Below are 23615 nucleotides of genomic sequence, written 5' to 3'. Positions count from 1 at the left end.
CCCATATCATCCGAAGATTATCAAACTGCAATTCTAACCTTTACTGGCAGTGTTTTTCAATGAATCATTGACTTGTAGATGTTCTAATAATACAAGACTTACACAGGTACTGTAGAGCAACATTGCAATGTTACTTTTCAGATTTGAATAACCAATCTGCAATAGATAATTTTGTTTGGGCATTGTTCTTTATTATGGCAGAAGTCAAAACCCATTTTTCTCACATGGGTTTCATTTTCCATTGCAGTAGTTGTGGACCACAGTACATTGATCCTTATTCTTTTTTATCCTTACCATGCATCCCAGGGCCTTCACTGCCAGGGAGAAAATACCTGGTCATAAATTCCATAATCGTGTCAAACACTTGAGAAGTAACATGATATGGAGAGGGAGGTATTATTATGAAAGCAGTTGAAAAGATTCAGCAGAACTTGAATTAACTAATACTGGTGAAAAACCGGTTTGTAATCTACAATCAGATCTCTATTGTCGCTGTCTGAAAAACACTCTTTGAGAGCCATAATATGTTATGAATTAAATAATAAACAAAACAAATGGAAGCTAAATAAAAAGGTTTAATGAAGTACTGCAATAATTTGTAGTATGATATAGAATTACTAATTACCTAATTACCTAATAATGATTTGCAATGTCTATGTTTATTTTTTGTTAATGTTCTATGGAGACTCCAGTAGTATAACTACAGCACACCAAGTAATAAGGATGACCTATACATCAGATTATCTGCAGAACTGCCTTTAGATTTTGTAATTCAGTGAACATGCCAGCAACATTGCTGGTTGTCCATTAAGTTGTGCAGGAAATGCAATATTAAAATTTTATTACTTTTTGTCCTATTTTTCCAAATATCTGTGAATCTATGCATGTCCACATGAACAATTTTAGAGTAGTGTTGCTTGAAAAATGGAAACATCTGTAATCATAGATGGATATGTTTTAATGTTTGACACGGTCAACATAGAAATGAGATGTAGTGTATCAATAGGTTTGCGCATTAAAATGCCTCACTAATGCACCATTAACAGAAAAGGCAACATGTTTCTTGTGTATCATTTGCTTCAGATTCCATATGGAAATTCAGAATTTCCCTTTATATATTCATATTCCAAATACAGCTGCCAGTGCTACTATAACCTTCTTCAATCCCAGTCAACTACAAGCTTACTGAAATTATTTAGTTTTCTAAAAGTTATTCTATTTAGCCCCACGGACTCCTTATTTTCTACACTGAAAACATGACTGGTACAGAAAATGCTAAATCCATTGACTTCTGACAATGTCGGTCAGTTAGTCAATCCTTCTAAATCTTATCAGTACTATGAGATGAACCCAAGATGACAGAATTAATGCTCTAAAAGATCCAAAACAAAGGACTGCCTGCTTGGTTCAACAAGGTTTCAGGGGGAGATTCAGGAGGATTTTTTAAGAATCCTTGATAAATACTTGGGTGTACATTGTATGTTTCCACTGGAAAAGGCATCTGCTGTGCAAGTGAAAAATAATGGCAACATTCTTTTTTACATGCCTAATAATCAAGAACATATTTTTTCAGTACTTAAAAGACTAGATAGATTTACATTAATCTTGACATTTTCAGCTTTCATCTTTGAAAGTCTGGTCTTTGCTTCTTTTTAAGATTGCTAATATCAATAGAGGAAACATAAGTCACACAACACTTGCATTTAATACAGAAGAGCAGTTGTTACCCTTCCTCTTATTGCAGTTTTAGTTTATTGGTGCACAGTGCTAATTTGCCAGGGTAGCAGCCTTGCATTAATTATAGATATTCTTACACATTCTGACACACAAGAGCAGTGCTGTAAGAGGAAGTCATCACAGAAGGTAGTTCCTCTAGCAGTCCTCAGGAAACTTGAGAAACCTCTGTATCCTGTCTCGGCTTCAGATTACAGCTTATCTCCACCTGTCCAGCACAACAAATAAATTTTCTGCACATCCGCGGAAAACGTATCCCATGAGGCGAAAGCAGAATGGGGTCTCAGAAATAGCCATGCAGGGTAAATTTACAGAAGATCATGGGGGATGTCAATGCATAAACACCTCCTCGTCATCAGAGTCTGCGGTACAACGTTTGAGGCACTGGTCAAGCTTGCGGCTCAGGCGGACCTTAAACTCCATGCTGCGCTGAATTTTGGCGTGAGCCTCTTCCTGGGCCTTCAGCCTGGCATAGTAGTCTGAGAACTTGTTGAAGAGGATGGAGATGGGCATACCATTTAGAATGATGCCAAAGGAGATGCAGACAAATGCCACTACCCGACCCAAAAATGACACTGGCACCACGTCACCATAGCCCACTGTGGAGATACTGACCTACAGTTAGAGGGGGAAATTGGTATTAACATCAAACATTATGGAAAAGAGGGCACCATGAAGAGGTTAAATGGTAAATTACCAGTCAAATATAAGCAAACCAAACTGATTGACCTGGCTGGCATCCTGTAAATTCTATTCTTTAATTATTCTGGCTAGAACATTTCACAAAAGTAAAATTTTCAGATCAATAGTAATAATAATTTTCCTAATATGTTGAATGCATTCACAACATGAATTTAATTGGTTCAAAACTCTTCCCAAAAATTTAAGTCTCTCAATTAATTTATTCACATTTTTTATTCTAATCTATAATACGTAAAGAGAACTTGAATTCTAATATATTATGTAAACTCATGTTTTACCAATTTCTAAAAACACATTTCATTTCCTCTAATTCAGGCAGATTTGTTGCTTTAATATCTTTTGATTTCAGGATTTGGAAAACATCCCACCAACATTACTAGTGTCAAACAGGTTGATAATAGTGTAGCAATAGAATTTACTATTAAAATATTAGAATAAAGTTTGGAAATACTCATTCGAGCACATCGTGAAAAACAGATTAAACATGAGATTTAGTTCTAAGAATGGAAAATAGAAAATAACATTATACCATTTTTTCCCCAAATTTATTAGATGTCTACATTGTCTCAGCATGATGGCTGTTAAAGAAATTTAAGTTTAATGTCTGGGGTTAACAGCTGCCAAATACCATAAGTATTTAATTTAAATCAGGAAATAAAAGAATCAGGACCAATAAAAACATTAATTACAAATATCAGAATATAAAAATATGGGATCCATCAGATGGCATTTATATTCATTTAAACCTTTTCTCATAATACAGTAATATTATAATCTGTATAGCGCCACCAAAGTTATCACAAAGCCTAAAGTCAGACTCCCCCTGGTGGTTCACTGTATAACACACAGTGTTATTGTCAGGTTGATTCTACATACTTTGCTAGAACAAACTTTGGAAATTCATTACAAAATGTCTGCAGAAAAATCTCATAATTATATAAAAAGTATAATAATGGATACAAATATGAGCTGTTCATACTATCGCAAGGGCAATGCAGTCAGTGTAGACATGATTCAAACAAAAAGTCAACAAGAAAACCAACAGATTTTAGGGACTAGGGGTGTCTACTCACCGCAGCCCACCACCAGGCATCAGGTATACTGCTGAAGTGGGTCCCAGCAACACCATGCTCCACAGAGTGCAAGAGGGCAGAGAACGTGAAGATACCCATGGTGATGAAAAGAAAAAGGCAGCAGACCTGCTGATAGCACTGGCGGATGGTGAACCCGAAAGCCCGCATTCCGGTTGAGTGTCGAGCCAGTTTGAGGATACGAAAGATGCGCATGAGCTTCACCACCTTGAGCACTTTGCTGACCTTGCTGACCCTTGCCATGGTCTGCAAGTCCTCCCGCACACTGAGGTCCTCCTGATTGGCGAAGGCCTCAAAGACCAGCTGGATGAAGTAAGGCATTACAGCTACCAAGTCCACAAAGTTGAGGGCACTCTTGAGAAAATGTATGATGTTACAGGTGGTCAACAAGCGCAGGAAGTACTCAACAGTGAAGAAGAGGATGGAGGCAATCTCCACAAACTCCAAGTAAGTCCTACCATACACAGTGGTTGTCTTCAGCTCCTGCACTGTGTTGAGTGTCATAGCAACAATAGAGATGAGCACAAATAGGCTGGAAAAAATAGCAAAGAATTTAGCTGAAATTGAAGAGTATGGGTTCTCTATTAAATCCCACACAGCTTTGCGGAACCTGCCAAAGTACATTGATTTGAAGCCCTCCTCATCATGCTTGGGCTCAATCTCTGCCATCAGCTCCCTTTCTATTTTCAGGTATTCCTTCAGCTCATCCACCTTCTCCTCAAACAGAATGTTACAGCAACGCTGGGTGTCCTTCAGACTCAGCCCCCAGTATTCCATCTCCTCCTCAAAGTTAATGGGACACAGCTCATTCATTGTCCACAACACGCCACTTCGGTAGAAGTGATGAATGTAGTGGAACAAACTGGGGTCGCGGTCAAAAAAAAACTCATCTGTGCACACAGAGTAATCGTCGCAAAGGGTGAGCTGCATCACGCGGTCAGGACACAGGGCCAGGTTTCCAATGCGGGTGTGAGGGTATTGGACCACCATGCATTTTTCAATGTGGAAAATTTTGCCTCCAACATTGATATTGATCACTTTGGATGACCTTGATGAAGATTTCTTCTGTGCTTCAGCCATGGATGCTCCTTGACCAGTGAAAGGACTGTCCAAATTGTCCATAGAATTCCATGGCTTGATAGAGCTATCCTGTGAGAAGGCAAAGATGGACTTTTCTTCCTCTAAGCTATGAGAGCCATCTTCTCCGAGCCTCAGGCTGGCAGACAAGGTGGAACGCCTCTGGCATGGTTTTCTTTTAAGGGCATGCTGAGGTGGCTCCATAGTCACAGCTCTTCAGAAGAGGACAGCACAGGAGAATAAGCAAGAGGCAAGTCCAGCAGCTCTCTTAAAAGTGGGATTTATTGCCTTCACTGAGTCTGCCTTGCTAAGAAAGAAAGAAACAGAAATGCCTCTTCTGTGCTACAGCTCTTCCATTCAAAAGTCTGCCTCTCTTCAGACTGTCTAAGGTGAGCTCAGGCAATCAATAGAGCCAAAGAAAGACTCTTCTTGTCCTTCCACGCTTGTTGGAAGTGACACGAGAAGGAAGGCAAAGACATTTCACTGAGTATGCCAGGAGATCAAGAGCATAAATTCGTTCCGCTGTGGTTAAATCTTGTTGATGTCCTTCCATCAGTCTTAAAACAGCTATAAATAAAGTCTAAGGATTAGCGCAAAGTTGATTTAAGGATTTTGTTCTTGGAAAAAGGATGGTGGATAAACAACAGGTCATTACAAACTGCTCATGCTACCCTTAAACAAATCCTTCACGCTCATAATAATTGCAATAAAGCCTGTGTTTGACTGCAGGTATATGGGAGTTTTTCAGCAGGAAATAATCAGCACGGATAATGTACCATTAATCAAAACTCAAGAAACAATTTATATTTCACCGTTTAGCATCATCCACCACCAGGCATCAGGTATACTGCTGAAATGGGTCCCAGCAACATCATGCTCCACAGAGTGCAAGAGGGCAGAGAACGTGAAGATACCCATGGTGATGAAAAGAAAAAGGCAGCAGTGAAGAAGAGGATGGAGGCAATCTCCACAAACTCCAAGTAAGTCCTACCATACACAGTGGTTGTCTTCAGCTCCTGCACTGTGTTGAGTGTCATAGCAACAGTAGAGATGAGCACAAATAGGCTGGAAAAAATAGCAAAGAATTTAGCTGAAATTGAAGAGTATGGGTTCTCTATTAAATCCCACACAGCTTTGCGGAACCTGCCAAAGTACACTGAAGTACAACTAGTATGAATTTCACACTTGAAAAATTACTAGAGAACAAAAATGTTTTTATTGCATTCAATTTCACCAATTTTAGAGTTCAAGCATGTTAATTAAGAATGTTTAAAGGCGCCAAGACAAAACATTGAAAAACATGTTTCAAGAAAACGGATCAAGAGAATAATAAATAGAACAAAATTTCAAAACTAATTGTTATATACAAAACCATGGGTGCCAGGGAGTAATACAGTAGTTTCACAAAAACCTAAATATCTTTTGATTTTAATTTAATTTCATTCATGAGCATTTCACCTGTTCAGTGCTACACTGTACAATAAATATAAATATACACAAATGCCACACATTCGGGGACAGGTTTTTCTTGAAAACACTGTAATAGTGCTTGCCTGCTTTTTAAACACTAAATGTACATAGATACAAAATAAGAATGTAACATAACAATACCCCAAAATGTATGCATAGCACCATTCAAGTGCCATGTAAAGCAGCTCAAAGGAGTAAACCAACAATTTGGTACAAGCGCTCTACTCTGACCGATAGTTCAAGTTTCACTATTGCTATTCCCAAAAAAATACTTCTAAAAAAAATAAATAAAATAAATTTGAAAAAGTCCAACAAAAGAAGGTTGCAGGATTCATACTTCATGATATTGTTTCAACTGCATTCGGGATATAGCAGGACATGCTACAGTGTCTCATTACATCAAAGCAGGCTTTGGAACCTGTACAGGTGAAGCCACTGCAAAACACATGGCTCAGTATGAATCATATGGGGCTTTTAATACTTATTGTACCTTGAATGTGAAAAATAGCTTTACAGTCAACAGGAGTTTAGGATTAAGCAGGCACAAACAATGTTCAAAATAATGTAATGAGTGCGCTAGACATTATTGGCCTGTCAAACATTGTCAGTTTTCAAGTCTGAGGTCCTTGATCAAAATCATACGCGAGAAATCACAGTGAGACTGAAGACAGTACTTGTTTTTTGGATTATTCATTCAGATGGAACGATTTGAACACAAAAGAGACGAACAGCTGGATGACAAACATCATCCAGGACTCTGGAAGGCTGTGATGTGAACCTTCTCTCTGCCCTCGCCACTCTGACAGGCCCACCACCAAAAGGAAACTAATGAGACAGACTTGAAGCACGGTAGTCTGATCACATGACGCTCTTAAAAAGGAATGCCTGGCTCAGTCAGAGTCTATGTCCACCTTTATCAGCGTGTCCTGAGGAAACAGATTACAGATCACAAGATCGCAATTTAAACTCATTAAGAAGGAGCAGCACTGAGTGAATATAGGACATTGAACATACAGTAGCCCTAACCGAATGGAGCACATTATAAAATTGCTGTAAATTGTAACTACATCAGGTAGCTCACTCACCCTGTTCAAATGGGATAGTACTGACCTTGAGTGGACAGGTCTCCAAGCGCCTGATGGGTACCAGTGGGTCCTGGGACTCTTTCAGCAAGATGTCGCCATGCAGACTGAGGGTCCGAGAGGGTCTGCACTCCCTTCTCCCCCACAACAGCAGCAGCCCAATCAGAATCACACTAAGCACCACTATACATACGGGACAGGGAGAGTTCAGCACAGCTTAGCACAGTCAGGCCAAATCTCTTAAGACTCCGTTCCTTATTCAGAGGGACGAATGCATACACGCGCCCATGCACAAACACACACACACACAGAAAAATGACCGGGTCCCATTCGTTTCCATATGATAAAGATATTTTGGGAAAGCCAGTTTTATAATAAATTGCAATCAGATGGCTGGAGTAAGTTGTGGCTACCTGTTGGACCAACCCACCTATAAGAGAAAGGACGCCTGCAGAGGTGGTATCAGGAAGAACCGGTGCCTGCTCCGGGTCTGAGGAGTTACGGTCTGCAACAGGAAGGAAAATCTCATCTAAATAAAAGTGTACCACAGAAAGGCAATCATTAAGTTAGTCCCACTGTTTAACATTCGCTCCACCTAATACTTTTCAGGTCAGTACCAACTCTAAATATTTAACTTGGGGGAGTTATGGAACCCTAAAAAGTTTTTGTGTAACGAGATCATATTATTTGTTGATGTAGATTTCGTATTACATTTAATGACAATGTAACTTTACTAAATTACATAGTTATTTGTACAGCTAACGCTAGCTACCAGACCATGTCAAGAAAGACAACATTAGTTTAGACAACGTTGCGCACAGTATCCATCTCTCATATCAGGTAACGTTGCATCAGCTAGCTAGCTAATGTAATTAACACAATCTAATGTCGGTTAACAATTAGAAAAAAACGCTAGCTAACTCTACCGACCGGTACCGACCTCGCACACCGTCTCTCGAATGCAATGCTACCTTGTTGCAACATTGCAGTGTAGCTAACTGAAGGCCAGTTCAGATCAATGATTCGCAACGAGATTGGGTGCAACTTGCAAAATTCCAAGACGTCTGACTGTAAACGTTCTAAAACGGCACTTGGCGATTTGACAAGGTGGGTCTTTTGAGACCCCAGGGCAGGGAACGGCTCTACTAGCCAGTTCACACCGCTGCAATTTTCTCTGCAACATTCTAAAACCGTTTCGCCTCGTTGCGAATCATTGATCTGAACTGGCATTAACGTTACCGTTATTTACATTGCCATCGAGTTCATCAATATATTATAATGGAATATATATATATATATATATATATATATATATATATTTATATTCTAATCGGAATATGTGGAGCAGAGCCGGGTCTGATTTCTGAAGACGTCATGCAGGAGAAAACTAAATAAAAGAATACGGCAGTATGGATTAGCATTGTTATTATTTTATTACGCTTCCTCATATGTTCCTTCAGCCTTTATGCCCTTTTTGATGAAATCTCCTTTGTTTCGGTTTTATTCTTCTTGTTCTGATTGCCAATTTAACACCCAGCTCAGCTTTATTCTCGAACAGTTTAGCTAGCAAAACCAGAAACACCAGGGGTAACATTTTGCAAGGCAGTTGTTTCAAAAATACCACACAACAATCATTCATGAAAAAGACTGCTTATTGTGCACGAGATACATAATTGCACGAGCCACAGCGAATCCCGCAAATTCTTCTCTGCAGTGTAAAGATGTTCATACCGGGCAAAAGGTGGATAAAGAACGTTTGCAGAAATTGATCATCACTAATTCTACCCCAGGTTTGCTACGGCATTTTAACCCGGCTCGGCAGTGTAAAGACATCTTGAGTTAGCCTAATGTTAGACAACGAATGAGTATGTACATAACGTTACTTTTATAACAACCGTTTTTTATTCAGTAAATAGTAAGTGTTATAGTTGGCGTGCCAACTGACTGACGTCAGACAGGCGACACTGGTTGGATCCGGTTGGATCGATGGGAAGTGAGGTCCAAAAACACACCTGCAATTACCGCTTCTCGCCATTGGCACCGGCATAGAGAACGAAACTGAAATCTTCGAGATTGTCACTTTAAATAGCAAATATATTGAGCTACAGCTACAGTATACAGTATATTGCATTGCTTCTGCTACCCGTTGTTGTCAGACAGAGGAACTCAACAACATAACCACACAGCCTGGAACATAATGGCTAAACGCTAGACAGGGCAAAGGAGAATTTATCCAACTTATTTGTTAAAAGCACAAAAAATTGCAATCCAGGGCAAAGAGCCGCAACATCTTGTTCAGGAGGAAGTGTGGGCAGGCGTAGAGGCGGTACAAGCCAGCAGGATGGTAGGGATGGGACAGCAAGGACCTTCACGTCTGGGGCAAAAAAGAGACACCTTCCTGCCCTCGTAGTTCTGGAAGAGGATCTTTGGAACACCTCCTTAGCAGCTGCCCAAAAACCCTGGGAGATGGGCGCTATCGCTGGCGCCATGACCAGGTGCTTAAGGCAATCGCTGAGAGCGTAGCCACGGCCATCAACACCAGCAAGGGCCACCACCAGCCAAAGACCATCACGTTCCTAAGAGCCGGAGAGAAGCCCCACCTACAACCTAGAGCAAAGTCTGGTCTCCTCACCACTGCAGCCGACTGGCAACTGGAAGTGGACCTGGGCAAGCAGCTGAAGTTCCCAGCCCGGATAACATCAACACTGCTTCGACCAGACATGATCATCGTTTCAGAGTCCACCAAGCAACTGATCATGCTCGAACTCACAGTGCCCTCGGAAGAGCGTATGGACGAGGCCAACGAGGAAGCGCACCAAGTACCAGGAGCTTGTGAAAGAGTGTAGAAGGCAAGGTTGGCGAACTCGCTGTGAGCCTGTGGAGGTGTGCTGCCGAGGATTTGCAGGGCGTTCACTCTGCAAAGCGTTTACGCTACTGGGCATTACCGGGGAGCCAAAGAGGAAGGCCATCAGATTCGCTACAGAAGCTGCGGAGAAGGCCACTAGGTGGCTTTGGATCAAGAGGGCAGATCCGGCTGGGTTGCCTGGACGAGGGTGTCTAATGTTGAATGACCCGAAACTAGAGCCCGACCGATATATCGGTGTGGCCGATATATCGGCCATTATTTGACTTTTTTGACGACATCGGGATCGGCAGTTATGCCGCCGATGTGCCCCGATTTTTTAATAAGTATAATTAACAAAAAAACAATGATTATTTATCTGTACTTGTCTGTTCGAACGTTGTAATTGCCATTTACTAGAATTATCCAGTAGAGGGAGCTCTAATACAAGTGTGAACTGCAGCAGCTGACGCGCTACTTCTCTAATAAGACGTTTGTCAGTCGTGCCTCATCCAATATTCTCCACTGCAAGACTTGTCTGCACAGATTCGATTGCCGCAATAAAGGTATGTATATTTAGGTATGAATGTTTTTAATTAAATGCGTTTATACGACCACTATGTTTATCAATCCTCATTATCAAGCGAGCGAGCTAGCTAACATATTTGGTTCACTTTAGCAAGCTAGCTGGCTAGCAAGCCTTTATGAAGTGGCAGTGAGCACATAAGCAGCGTAGGATCTACATTTCCAGAGGACATCGCTGTATTCTCAAATAAATAACCAGCCAAAATAAAATGGTGATTGAATGTATCACACATTTGTTTTTTTATCTGAGATAATGATATTAGCTACTGTATGATGCTGTGTAAATAGCCAACGCGTGATAGCAAGCTAACCAGACAGTAAAAACGCAGATAAAACACTTCTAACATGGATCATTTTAAGCCATGTTATCTAGCTTTGTCGTGATAACATGAGAGAAGGATTGCTATTGGAGAAGTGAATCAACCAACAGTTAGCACGGGTAACCTGCACGAAAGCGCATTGTAGTTTTTTTCCCCACGTATTTCATCCAGTCAATTTAATTTCATCTAACGTTGCACTTGATTCACTCTTTAGCGCCGCTAGATAATGTTTTACTCTTTGAGATCACGTAGTAGATATAAAATAAGAAAATATAATTCATTTAACTTACTGAGAATATATAATACGAAATAATGAGGCTGTGTCATAATAATAGCTAATGCGTTATTGCGAGCGAGTGTCATCTAGTCACGCGTCAGAGCGCATTGTAGTTATTTTCACCGCCTAATTCTTATGGACGGGGAAGCTGGCTAGATAGTCTTAATCTTTGGAGATCATGTAGTAGGAATAAAATAAGAAAATATAATTAATGTACTGAGAATAGATACTAAGAAATAATAACAAATTAATAACAACAACAATAATAATAATATTCATAAAAATACATGTTTGAAACTGCAAAACTGATTATTTTTAAATGAATTTTTTATAGATGGCTGGAAAAGAAAGGAGTAAAAGCGAGGTGTGGAGTTATTTTGGTTTCACACACTTAAAGATGGTGTTAATATATATATTTAATTTAATATCATCTTTTACTTGTTTATCTAAAAAGTTCTTTGTGTGTTTATTTTTATTTGTTTGCTTATAAGTTAATTGTTCTTAAATATAGAAACTTCAATAAAATATAAGATTTGATTTGAAAATGTTGCTTTTTTTTGGCAAAATATCGGTCAAAACATCGGTAATCGGTGGGCTCGGATTCTCCAAAATCGGGATCGGCATCGGACCGAAAAATCTGGCATCGGTCGGGCTCTACCCAAAACACCCAATGACCCCAGGTTCCATGACCGATGATGCGTCCCAGCGCATCTGCAGGATGTATCTTTCATCTGCAATCTAGCATGAGGGAAAGACTTGGCACCAGCACCACAATCATTGCCTTTGCACTACTTACACATACTATTAACATAATAAAGAACATACTGATTACATTTAGAATAATTGATTTGTACAATATTCTAAATTCATTTTTTTAAAGCATTGGGAATAATATTAATGCCCAAAAACATTAAAAGTGGGGACAAGTATTTTTTATGCATCCAGAATAAATACAGGTCTAATTAAGCATCATAAATGCAAACCTTCAAGTCTTTCGTCCAGGTTGTAAATTGTGTTGTACATTCCTTGTAACTGGTCCCAAAGGAAAGTCTCAAATGAGGAAGTGTCACAATGACACACTCACCTACGCTAGTGCTCTCAGCAGGGGGTTCACAGGAGAAGTGAGGAGCCTTGGTGCGAGAGAACAACCTGGGGACACACCGGTTTTGGCACAGCTCCCCAGCGCGCCCGCACACCCCATAGCCTGCCAACACCAAGACCCAAGGTACAAACGAGATGAAATAGTTAAATTATCCCGCTCAAGTGATAGCTAAAGGGAAAGCTTCGGCCAGGGACACGGTTTCCCAATCAATCAGAAAACAATGATATTCTTACTGAAAATTCTTGTGTCATTCTTGTGGTACACATTTTAGGGACTGAATCCAGTAATTCCAAATTAATCAGGAAAAATAAATAAATAAATCACATCTATGCTTGGGATGTGTGTGAAGAGAGGTACTGTGGGTCAGGAGGCGTACCGTCAGGTTGAAGGGCAGAGTGAGCAACCGCTAACCCTCCAGCAGCACCGATGTTGGGCAGCAGGACCCTGAACAGGCTGCCATTGTGCTTGTCAGCGCTGCACAGCGAGCGTGTGTCCTCGTCGCTCCAAAACACACGTCCCTGGGGGACAGCGCAATTAACACACAGAACCTCACCGGGGACTGCCCTCTATTCACAGTAAAGCTAACCTGAGAGTTATTACCAGCGCAGCTCAAAACATTGCGCATATTTGAGAAATTACAAAAAAAACAAAAAATATAAAAGAGTAACATTTTGACAAAGCCTGTAACAATCTCTGTACCTCAAATACCGCCAATCCAAAAGGCCGGTCCAGATATCCATTCGACTCCACCAGTATTTTGCGATGTTGCCCGTCCAGCCCGACCCGCGAGATTGTGCGCAGCACGGAGTCCGCCCAATAGAGCAGTCCACGAGCCATGTCTGTGGATGAGAGGATGGTCATGCCTTTCAAAATCCTGAATACGAAAGGGGTCCAATTTAAGAGGCAGATATATCAGCCAGGGCATTTTTAACCTCTTTGGAACCCTGGAAGAAATTCAGTCGGCTCTGCCCTAAATAAGAAAAGGTTTATATTTTCTGCAGTGACTGCTGTACATTACAGCGACAACTTTGTGTCCGGATAACATCGATAGCATGACTCACCCAAAGAGATGGCAACAGGACCGTGTATAGCGGAGGTGACCAGGGCCATTCGGTCTTGTCCATCCATACTAGCCCGCTCAATCCTCGAAGAGCTGCCACTGTCCGCCCAGAACATAAGTCTGGAGAAAATTTGACGTATAGCTTGAAACAATAACTGCAGAGGTGGTATACCTTTTTTCATTAGCTAGATACGCAAAAAGCATGAAAGAACCACGTTACCCCAGCAAAGGTTCCACAGCCACACCGGTTGGTTTAGAAAGCCCACTAATTAGCACAAGCCGCTCGGACCCGTTCAGTGGTGCCACATTGACTGACCGGGCACTGGCATCAGTCCAGTAGAGAAGGCCATGGATCCAATCCACAGCCAAACCCACAGGGGCACCAAGGCCATCCAACACCAAGACAGGCTCATGAGTGTGATCTAGGGACATCCTGAGAGAAATGAAGGCTAGTGAACAAAAAAGTATTTTTCTACTAAAAAAACAAAACAAAAACAAAAGACAACACACAGCTGTCAGTGGAATTATGTTGTATCTTCACTAGCTAAGATTCAGCAGTAACTGCGGGCAGGGCTTCACTGATTTTACACAACCTCAGATAGGCCAAACCCCAGGCCCAGACCAGTCTCTTCCAGCTCACAGTCAGATACCATCTATGGTGTGGCTTAAAGCCTGCTAAGCAGAAGTATGTTCATTGCTTTATAAAGGTAAATTGTAAATTGTAAACTTAAAAGGCAAATTACCATTTTGAACAGTCAACATTGCATTGGCTAGGTACACTTTATAGCAACCAGTGAGGACACAGAATAACCTACAACAGGGTTCATACACTTTTTCACCAATGATTTTCAATGACTTTTCCACAACCTTTAACTGAATTTCCATGACCAAAACAAATGACTTTATCTCAGCAGGACGATTTAAAATTATTTATTGTAACACTAAGTAAAATTAGGTCTGCATCTGAAACATATGGTGCCTCTCTAAAACAAATAAACACCAGACAGACACACTTAGATACATTCTCTCATATTTTAATTCGAATAGTTTAACATTTTTGTCAATGTCTCAAACAGGGCTAGAAATTTTGGTCGCATATGCTCCCGAAATTGAATCTGTGCGACCTCGAAATATAATTGGGAGCATTTGTGCGAGTGCAAATAATTGTTCTGGTGCGACTTTTTTTTTTTTTTTTTTCTTTCCAGTCGAACGTCTTTCTCTGTACATTCGCTTGTTAGTACAGTCAGTATGTGCCTTGTGAGCTGACGGTGACCGTCCTAACCAATCGTGAGCTTGACATTCTTACCTTTAATGCTGATTTTAAATTGGTTAATATTAGCCTTCAATCACTCACTCCCTTTGGCTGCACTCCACTGTCACGCGACACAGAGAGCTAACGCGTTAACTAATGTTACCTGAAGACAAAAGTTTATGTTCAATTTATTAGCGTTATCGAAAGCTGAAAACTTGAAGCGAACATTTTTTTTGAAACGTTAACGTAGTGTTTTGAGTAGCGACAAAACACTGGCGGTTGATTTAATTAGCGGTATTAATGTGACGAGAAGCCCCTTTTCGCTTGAATGCATAACACGCAATTCCTTGAAGAGTCGACACATTTTAGGCGTGACAGTTTAACTGTTACTTGTAAACCGTACTGTTATATTGTCGTTTTTTATCAACAAAAAAAAACTATTGCATATATTGTTGGTGCTCCTTACATTTTGGTGGGTGCTCCTAACTTTTTGAAGTTGGGAGCACCAGTGCTACCAAGTTAAAAAGTTAATTTCGAGCCCTGATATATTATTGAAGCTGCACTTCCCTGGCATATTGTCGGCACAGTAGGGCCTACGTTCACTAACTGCTACATTAGCAGAAGCGTGCTTGTAAACAGACTGAGCCAGACCGAATTAACTTCTCACACCACCAAAATACCGCGAAGGTTACGTGCCAATTTACGTTTTATTACTATACATACTATTTTTATGATTGGATTAATGAGTAATTATATTTTATGCAACTTTAGCTATATTTCCATTACTTTTCAAAAAATATTATTTTCCATAACTTTTCCAGGGCCTGGAAATTGCATTTTAAATTTCAATGACTTTTCCAGGTTTTTCATGACCGTACGAACCCTGCTACAAGTAAAATCAAAGTAATTCAGGAGAATCACAGTAATAATTAGGAGACGCCTGGTAGTAAAATCCAGGTGCTCCCTAAAGCACATACCTGTAAATGGCACCCTGTTCGGAATTTCCCCAGTAGACGGTGCGGTTTGCAGCGTGGACTGCCAGGGGACCAGGTCCCCCAACATCCCCTGCCAGCTCCCTGTACTCCAACCCGGAAGTGTCAATCCTCCGCACCCCTCCTGAGCCACTGAAAACCACCAGAGCGGCCTCCCCTGCAAATACAAAAAACATTTGTCACAGTCACTCCGGACCAAAGCTGACAGACTTGCCTTATCAAATGAATACGAACCGGCATCAACACTGAAATATACATCCATCGTCCTGACTCAGTTCAGCACTTTAATGGCTGCACAGGCAAGGAGTTCCTGGCAAAGCACATTTGCTCATAAACTCTAAGAGGAGATTAAATCCTTCCCTCTTTTTGGCAAGAAGAAGAAGCACTGTAGACATCTCTTCAGGGTTAGCCATTGTACATTACCCTCACCTGTGGCCCTACACTCCCCTGTCCCTGGGCTCTTCTGGTAGCCTGCATGACAGTCACAGGTGAAGGTGCCGTTGACGTGGACGCACAGCTGACTGCACACATCAGCATCCAGGCACTGGTTGATTTCTGAGGGGAAGGAGAGGCAGACGTTTTTTCACTGTGCATGGGATCCACTGACGGAAATAAAACCTGATACTTGCAACTTTTCCCTTCACAGTCAGTTCTCTGAATAATACACACACTAAGAAAACACTATATGTTCAATGAGAGGTGGATGTAAGGAAATGTGATGATGTAAGGAAATGTGATGAACCGCAGTCGCCCCTCACCCTCACACTGCATGTCCCGCACCAGCCTCATTCCGCTAGGACAGTCGCACACAAAGCCCAGGGGCTGGTCCACGCAAACATGAGAACACCCTCCATTGTTTTCCAGACATTCGTTCTGATCTGCACCGGGGGAAGGAAAACAGGCAGATTCTGACTGAAGTCCACTGCAGCGCCACTGCCTGCGCTACCACTGTAGTAAAACTAAGAAGCCGAACACAAAATCTGGGGAAAAGCTGGATTTATGTCAGAGGATGCAGCTGCATATTTGAATTTCAGATCAAGCGACAAGCAAGGATTCACATTTGCAAGGATTAACAGTATAAAAGGGAGGGTTAAAGGAACGGGGGGGACTGATTTGCAAAAAACTCACCACACTCTCTCTCATCACTCCCATCAGCACAGTCCTGGCTGTGGTCGCACCTCCAGGAGTGAGAGATGCACTGCCCGTTCCCGCACCTGAACTCCGAGCTGGAACAGGAGGGGGCGGTGGGTGGGGGGAGGCCGCACACCTGGTGAAGTTCGTCCGTCCCGCCGGGGCAGTGTGGAGTGCCGTCACACAGATAGGCTGCCGGCAAACAGCTCCCTGACTGGACACAGCGGAAGGAGCCGGCAGTGCAGTTCTTACAGTCAGCCTCGTCACTGCCATCTCCGCAGTCATCCGAGCCGTCGCAGCGGAAACTCAGCGACACGCATCGCCTGCTCCTGCATGCAAACTCATCCCGTCTGCATGCAAACGCACCTGAACGGCCAGAACCCAGAGAACTCAACATTAAATAGTCATACAAGTTTTCCGCTTGAAGAACGATTTTGGGTTCATATTATGATGTTCTTACAAGACGAAACTAGCAAAAAATCTGATGAAAAATGAAATTTTACTGCTGGTTCTCCAAAATGGCATATTTTTGCTAATCTCAATTTTAGAATGATACTTAAAAGTACCACATCCCTGCCTCCCTGCCGTCCCCCCATAAAGTGGGACAGAGGGATGTGGAATTACAAATGGAACACAGCCAGCCTGTTCAATTTTGCTCTTACCACAGGCTTCCTCCAGCTCATCTGATCCATCCCTGCAGTCAGTACGGCCATCACAAAGTGCACCCTGAGCAATGCATCCACCATCCTTACACACAAACCCAGAGCATTTCCTTTCCCCTGAAACACACACAAACACACAGGGAAATTCCAAGAGGCAACTAGGAGCAGGAAAAACCTTTAGCAGTTGGGGATGGGATGGGGGGGCGGGGGTTGAATTCTTTTTGAGGGGTTGTCAGGTTTCCTAACTACACGGCCTGGAATAAGGACATGTCCAACAGCCTGGAATCAAACTGAGACAGAGCCAAGGTTGGCACAGAACTGGACATAACATCACTCAGAGAGTGAAGGTTTAAGGTTTCGCTCAAAAAGATTTTTCATAACTGACAAGCCAGTTCGCTACACTGTAAATCTGCTTTGGAGGAAATGCTGCACACCTGTTCCATCCAATATTCATGTTCTAGTAATGTAGTACGCTCATATTTTCCATTTAAAAAAAAAAAAAAAAACAAAGTATAAGATTTTTTTAAAAATGGTTTGTTTTTTTTAGGTAACCTAGTAGCATACTATGCTAATTACATGGACACAATATCTAAAATATATATTTTTTTTCTAATTTTCAGCAACACTTGTTCACGTAACTATACACCATGGCCCAGATTTACTAAAACCTTTAGCATGTGCAAAACCTTTTAGCACACACAAAACCGATAACAACTAATGACTAGTGCAAAATTCATGAATTGGTTTTGTGCATGCAAAAAGGTCTTGCACATGCTAAAGGTCTTTCAGGGCCTGTCAGAGCCCTATAAATATAGAGTTGCATCAACTCTGTTCATTCCAATGGGCCAGTCTTTCAGAGCAATGGCGGATGGTGGAGAGTCTCAATAGTTCCAAACGGTGCAGCAGCGCTGTAGGACATCAGTGTTTTTGACTGTCTGTGATGCTATTTTTAAAGGTAAAGGTAAAATCAACAGCATTTTTGGCACGTATCTTATTGGTGCATTTTAATAGAATTAACAATGCGAGTTAAAGCATGTTAGCCCATTATTTTTTCCAAATTAGTAGTTTTAGCTAATGTTAACAGATAATGTTAGGATACTAGATAAAGTTAGCAACACAATCTATATTGGTTGTAACTAGCTACATTCTCTTAATTTCATATCGTTACTAGATTAGAGACAAAGGTTTAGACATAATTAGGGGAAAAGATGTTAATCAAATATAATGTTGACGTGTGTGTTTGTATTTTGGTGGGTAGTGGTTAGTTTCCATCCATTCACAAACATGGGAGATTCCATACACAATGTAGGGTTTTACTTTACGTGTAGTTACATGTAAACTGTACAGCATATGGGTCAATTACATCCATTTGAACAGTCATTCTACTGCAAGCCTGAGCTACAATGTTTTCAGAAAAGAGCGCTGTCCTTAAAACCAAATTTCCCCGTTCATAAGCTTACAGTATCTAGGCGAGTCGTTATCAAGTGTAATTAGTGATACTATTATTGATAGTGCATGACTTCAGCCAGCTAGAATTCTGCAGTTAAGCCACCGCAGGAAATACAAAAATGCACATTAAATGTAATTATAAAAACCACTTACTAATGGGAGTAATGTCCACACTTGCCTACGTGTGGCTGAGAGTGTAGCCTACTGTATATAGCGTGATGGTAATACGATGAAACAGCCATCTAGCAGTTTATACTAATCCTCGAATTTGAGGTAATTTTACCATATTTTTACCATATTCACGTAGCTACACACACACACATCCAATATATGTCCGCTTACAAGTTAAATATATTGTAAATCAGTTGTTTACTAGATACCATAAATCCCCATTAGCGCTCTATGCTACTATCGAGAAACATGTATTCAAATACTGTGGTTAGGAACGGTCTGAAGCCAACATGAACCACGTTGACGCAACTCTACCTTTCAATGGCTCTGGCCTATGTGTACTCTGAAGGTGATATGCACCCTGTGTTTACCTTGGCCTTTGTACGCATATACACTTATGTACTTATTTCACCTTTCATAAGGCCGAGACATTTATTGTGCAATAACTTTCCCTTCAAATACAGAATTTATCTTACCGGAGTAAAAATGTTTCTTATCTTAATTATATCTTTAATCCATATCTCCAAATGTATTGCTACTACAAACTAGTAATTCGTTAAAAAAAGTCAATTTAACAAACCAAAAAAACAGACCCTGTGGTTAATGAAGAAAACATAATTCCTATACAGTCCCACTGCTCTGAACAAGGAACACCATTCAAAGGACACTCACCACAATGGAGCTCATCACTGCCGTCTTCACAGTCTTTATCCCCGTCACACACCCAGATACGCGGGATACACCTTCCATTTATGCAGGAGAACTGACGTTTCTCACATGTCCGGACATCATCACTACCTACAAGGGGTAGGAAACTATTTCAATCCAAAACAAGTGAAAATGTCTTACAACTCATGAAATAAGCCACAGTCTAAACGCGGCATTACACGCGGCATGGTGGATATTAAAAGCGATTTAATCCTACTAATGTAGCCTAATGGAATGTGTCACTTCCACTGATCCTTTCATAATTTAGTGGATTAAACATTCTAGAATTGTTAAATCTGTTAGCCGGTAGTCTAATATACACATTTCCACCACTGCGCTCAAATTGGGTCAAGGTTATGTCGGTCTTCACACAATGAAAGTGAACACACAACAATTTGAAAATAATGAAGTTCAAGTTAGCTCTGCTTGCTATCAAGCTGCATATGCGGTAAGAGTGAAACCACATGGAGGAGTAAAACCTTTCGGAAGTCAAATTTCAATAACAGCGCAGACTCAAGGTGTTGTTATTTTGAACTGTATTTCAAGTGACAAAATGTGTACTTAACACTAATATCTTGGTTACGTTTGTGAAACTGTGGTAGCACAAATCATTCCGTTCATTGCTGTTAAACTAAAACGTGTACAGGGCGGTTCAGTGATCCAGCTCTATTGACCAATGAAGTACAAGTTAAAGAAGGGAGAAACACGCGCTACGCATTTCTAACCAATCACAGAACGCGGGAACTCGCACACGGTTGGTTTCTACAATTATTTTTTGTAATATATGCAGCTATCATGGTATACCTTCAAACACAAATTCCACCACAGACTGCACAAATATGGAAAATATGCATGCAGTTAATTTATCTTACCCCGAAAGCAATGTAAGTCCTGCAACACAAAGAAGAGAATAATATTTCCAAGGTGTCTCATTGCTTCACGTCCTCGACTTTCAGTCAGGTTGAGTGGGACGGCGCTGAAAGCTGACGTAACTAAATACTCGACGAGAGCAAAGATAGTGTTTTTTACACACAAGATGTGAGATTCTTGTGTGGTTCTTCTCTTGATCACGACTAGTACACAATGTTATCATGGAAATAAATATCATTTATGGAACATTGCATATTTAATACTGGAAGTCACATACATGCACAATTCCAACAGACCTATAATTCTTATATTGTACCACTGCAAAATATACAAGACCATAGTATCTGAAACACTATGCTCTTTAATAAAACCAGCATGATGGGTGGCATAGCTGAAACAGTTATTCTTGCTGCATGAAGCACTGCATAGCATCTGGGTCATGCCAGTGAACTGTAGCAGACCTGTGGGGAAAATTGATAGAGAAATAAAAATAATGGTTGACTATGTTTGGGTTGGCCAATTACTTTATTAATGCATAGCCTTGCTACAGTTGTGTATAATTATTAATCACTGATAATCTCTTTTTAATGTTTTTTATTTCAGTGGTGTTATTTCACTTTTAACTGTTGTTTTCATTATCATCATGCTGATGCATATGCATACTATTCGGCTGCATCATCATATGAGCCACCTTATTTTAACCTTTGATCCCAGCAACCTGTCACCTTTCCTTTAATTCAGTAGTACTTCGGACCCTTTCACTTTTGTGATGCTCACTATACTGATGACATCTAGATATATTACCTAGTACTTAGCTAGCAAACCATTTTAGGTGCAGTATGTATAGGATGACAGATGAATGCACATATCTACTGAGAGTAAAAATAATATGTTTTCATAAAATAACAGGATTTTTCATGAGAAATTATTTGGCACCAGCAGTGATGCAGGACTGTTTGAACAACATCAGGAAAACAATGCAGTGTTGCCCTTCAGAAACAGAAACAGGCACCCATATCGTATAGCCATGTATATATCTTTAGGAAGAGAAGTACAAAAGTTGCTCTCATACTTAATGAATGTATAGATTGAAAGCACATTCATGTCATGTACCCACCACTACAGCGTATCATTCCGTGAATGTGTATGAATCGTACTCTACGTGAAACCAGTTCACAGCTGAGCTTATAAATACATTACTGTGCTGATGCTCTAGCAGCTGATTATGTGCTGATGGTAGGATGTGTGATTACCTGAAATCATTGCATTTTCTTATTGAACAAAATTAACAAATTCAAAATTACAAAAAAGAAAACTCTAAAAAATATATATGAATGTCCATATACATGTAACACTTGTTAAAGTGCAAACAAACCAAAAATCACACTGCAAACTCTTTAAGGGAAGGATGCTTTATTATTGCATTTAATGAGAAAACAGAAAAGTACAACAAACCAAACAAGAGAGCATTCAGAAATTGGGCTTCATTCATCAGATAAGTTAAGTGGTCAAACTATTCTGAGATGTAATGGTTGACTGATAGGCAACCCAGGACTCATGGGGCACAGACATTTTCTCTCCTCAGAGGTACGGTTGGTCTGTAGACAGTGGTAATTCCTTAATAGGAGGTCCAGGCACAACGGGACGCTTTTCTGGTACTGCTGGAGTTTGGCTATAATGGGGTTTAGACAGTAAGAAAATATAAAAGAGGAAAAAATTAAGTATGGAAATAAATATAAACATATGTGCCATGCACTGCATGTTCTCAACAATGATACACACCTGCATGCATTTGAAAATCATACCTTCTCATATGTTATTACAAAACAAATTTAGAACTCACAAAGTCTTTTGGTTAAAGTTACTGCACAGAATAACACTACTTATTTAAAGCAACAGTTTACATGATTACAGCAACAGAGACAAGAACTCTGCCCATCCATCTGTATTCCTTGTTCAGTGTTTTGGGCATCTCACTCTAGCAGAACAAACTTACCTGCCAGCTGCCAAAGCCTTCTGAGCAGACATCACTATGGTTGGTGGCTCAGACTCCCTGCGCCCATCTCTGTGACAGTAGTAATTATGGGCAAACTTGTGGCTCGGTCCTACTGGAAGTTTGGGGGGTGGTTGTGTCCTGCACAAATTGTGTGTGGCTTAATACATGCACGTAATAGAGTCCACAGTTTATTTAATCTCCAATATTTTTCTTCTAAAGGAGGATAGTAAGTAAACAAAAGTCATGCTACATACCATCGTAATCACGTGTCAGAACATTTTAATATTAGTCCACAAAATAAACACAATCATTTTAACTAACCTCTTTGCAATCTCGCCGTAGCGCAGCTGAAGCTTTGACTGAAGATCGTGCTGAAATCAACGTAGCTAAAGTTAGTGGTGATGGCTAGAAAGGTCACATAGTTAATTATCGGTCATGCTAAAGCAAATACAATGAACAGTTAATAAACTATTTAAATCAATGCAAATCGGTTCTAACGTGATGTTGTATTTAGCTACATGCACAACAAATTCAGACACCGCAATATAATGTATTGTTTGCTGCTACACAGTTCAGCAGCTTAATTCAAACATTATTCTAAACTAGCTAGACATGTTAGACATTTCGCACGACTGTATATATGTAATTATGTAAACATATCTTGTAAATTTATATTCAATTTCAGACTGTCGCGTCGTAATTATTAAGATTGTTTACCCCCGATAAGTAGTTTCGGAGCCTTTGAATTATTTTTGTTGCGGTCGCCATCACTGCTGTCAAGGGCAGTATCCCAGCATCCACACGGGTTGAAAGGGCCTGACCCGATTTCTAACCAACGTTGAACGTGCTAGTGAGGAATATATTTGTCTGCTGCCTCAGTGTACCTCAGAATAATTTAAAGTAATTTTAATTCTAAGTTTCCATAAATCCGCAGATTGTTTTATGTAATTTAATTAATTTACTATAGCTTCGCGGAAGCGGAATCTGGCACAATGCATGTTGGGAGATTGGTTTAAGATGTCATGTTTCAACTTAAACAATT

At 40.5% G+C, this 23615-nt stretch overlaps 3 protein-coding genes across 6 annotated transcripts; all 3 read right to left on the bottom strand.

Annotated features, from left to right (window-relative positions):
• Positions 1-169: 169 nt before the first annotated feature.
• LOC135252906 (potassium voltage-gated channel subfamily V member 2-like) lies at positions 170-5536 on the bottom strand. The gene is made up of 2 exons (XM_064331558.1): positions 3510-5536; positions 170-2349 (listed from the first exon to the last, which is right to left on the bottom strand). The coding sequence occupies exons 1-2, from the start codon at positions 4806-4808 to the stop codon at positions 2065-2067; spliced, it is 1584 nt and encodes a 527-aa protein (XP_064187628.1). The 5' UTR covers positions 4809-5536; the 3' UTR covers positions 170-2064.
• Positions 5537-5801: 265 nt separating this feature from the next.
• Positions 5802-20726, bottom strand: LOC135252905 (very low-density lipoprotein receptor-like). Of its 4 annotated transcripts, none has more exons than XM_064331554.1 (15): positions 20580-20726; positions 19672-19797; positions 17380-17496; positions 16715-17083; positions 16345-16464; positions 16016-16141; positions 15572-15743; positions 13563-13775; positions 13344-13462; positions 12982-13121; positions 12659-12800; positions 12265-12384; positions 7587-7685; positions 7160-7339; positions 5802-7000 (listed from the first exon to the last, which is right to left on the bottom strand). In XM_064331554.1, exons 1-15 carry the CDS (start codon positions 20638-20640, stop codon positions 6969-6971), a joined length of 2136 nt encoding a protein of 711 aa, XP_064187624.1. In that variant the 5' UTR covers positions 20641-20726; the 3' UTR covers positions 5802-6968. The 4 variants fall into 4 exon arrangements, with proteins under 4 accessions (XP_064187624.1, XP_064187625.1, XP_064187626.1 ...); XM_064331555.1 differs by having other exon boundaries at positions 7185-7339; XM_064331556.1 differs by having other exon boundaries at positions 7587-7661.
• A 1247-nt stretch (positions 20727-21973) lies between these two features.
• ndufa7 (NADH:ubiquinone oxidoreductase subunit A7) lies at positions 21974-23540 on the bottom strand. Its single transcript, XM_064331548.1, has 4 exons — positions 23291-23540; positions 22895-22944; positions 22574-22711; positions 21974-22249 (listed from the first exon to the last, which is right to left on the bottom strand). The coding sequence occupies exons 1-4, from the start codon at positions 23339-23341 to the stop codon at positions 22159-22161; spliced, it is 330 nt and encodes a 109-aa protein (XP_064187618.1). The 5' UTR covers positions 23342-23540; the 3' UTR covers positions 21974-22158.
• Between the last annotated feature and the right edge of the window lie 75 nt (positions 23541-23615).

Source organism: Anguilla rostrata, chromosome 4 (genome assembly GCF_018555375.3).
Source record: "Anguilla rostrata isolate EN2019 chromosome 4, ASM1855537v3, whole genome shotgun sequence".
Classification (NCBI taxonomy): Eukaryota; Metazoa; Chordata; class Actinopteri; order Anguilliformes; family Anguillidae; genus Anguilla; species Anguilla rostrata.
Note: the sequence above shows the minus strand (reverse complement) of the source record. Positions and strands in the feature narration are given on the sequence as shown.

What these genes read in the sequence shown, in the direction of transcription:
- LOC135252906 (XM_064331558.1), bottom strand. Translation starts at nt 4,808, where the DNA reads ATGGAGCCACCTCAGCATGCCCTTAAAAGAAAACCATGCCAGAGGCGT. An exon ending in ATGCCTGGTGGTGGGCTGCG is followed by an intron (nt 2,350 to 3,509) that starts GTGAGTAGACAC and finishes CTCTAACTGTAG; the next exon opens with GTCAGTATCTCCACAGTGGG.
- LOC135252905 (XM_064331554.1), bottom strand. Translation starts at nt 20,640, where the DNA reads ATGAGACACCTTGGAAATATTATTCTCTTCTTTGTGTTGCAGGACTTA. An exon ending in GAGTGATGAGAGAGAGTGTG is followed by an intron (nt 16,465 to 16,714) that starts GTGAGTTTTTTG and finishes CCCCCGGTGCAG; the next exon opens with ATCAGAACGAATGTCTGGAA. An exon ending in TACTATCCCATTTGAACAGG is followed by an intron (nt 7,001 to 7,159) that starts GTGAGTGAGCTA and finishes CTGTTTCCTCAG; the next exon opens with GACACGCTGATAAAGGTGGA.
- ndufa7 (XM_064331548.1), bottom strand. Translation starts at nt 23,341, where the DNA reads ATGGCGACCGCAACAAAAATAATTCAAAGGCTCCGAAACTACTTATCG. An exon ending in TACGGCGAGATTGCAAAGAG is followed by an intron (nt 22,712 to 22,894) that starts GTTAGTTAAAAT and finishes CAATTTGTGCAG; the next exon opens with GACACAACCACCCCCCAAAC. An exon ending in AAGGCTTTGGCAGCTGGCAG is followed by an intron (nt 22,250 to 22,573) that starts GTAAGTTTGTTC and finishes ACCCCATTATAG; the next exon opens with CCAAACTCCAGCAGTACCAG.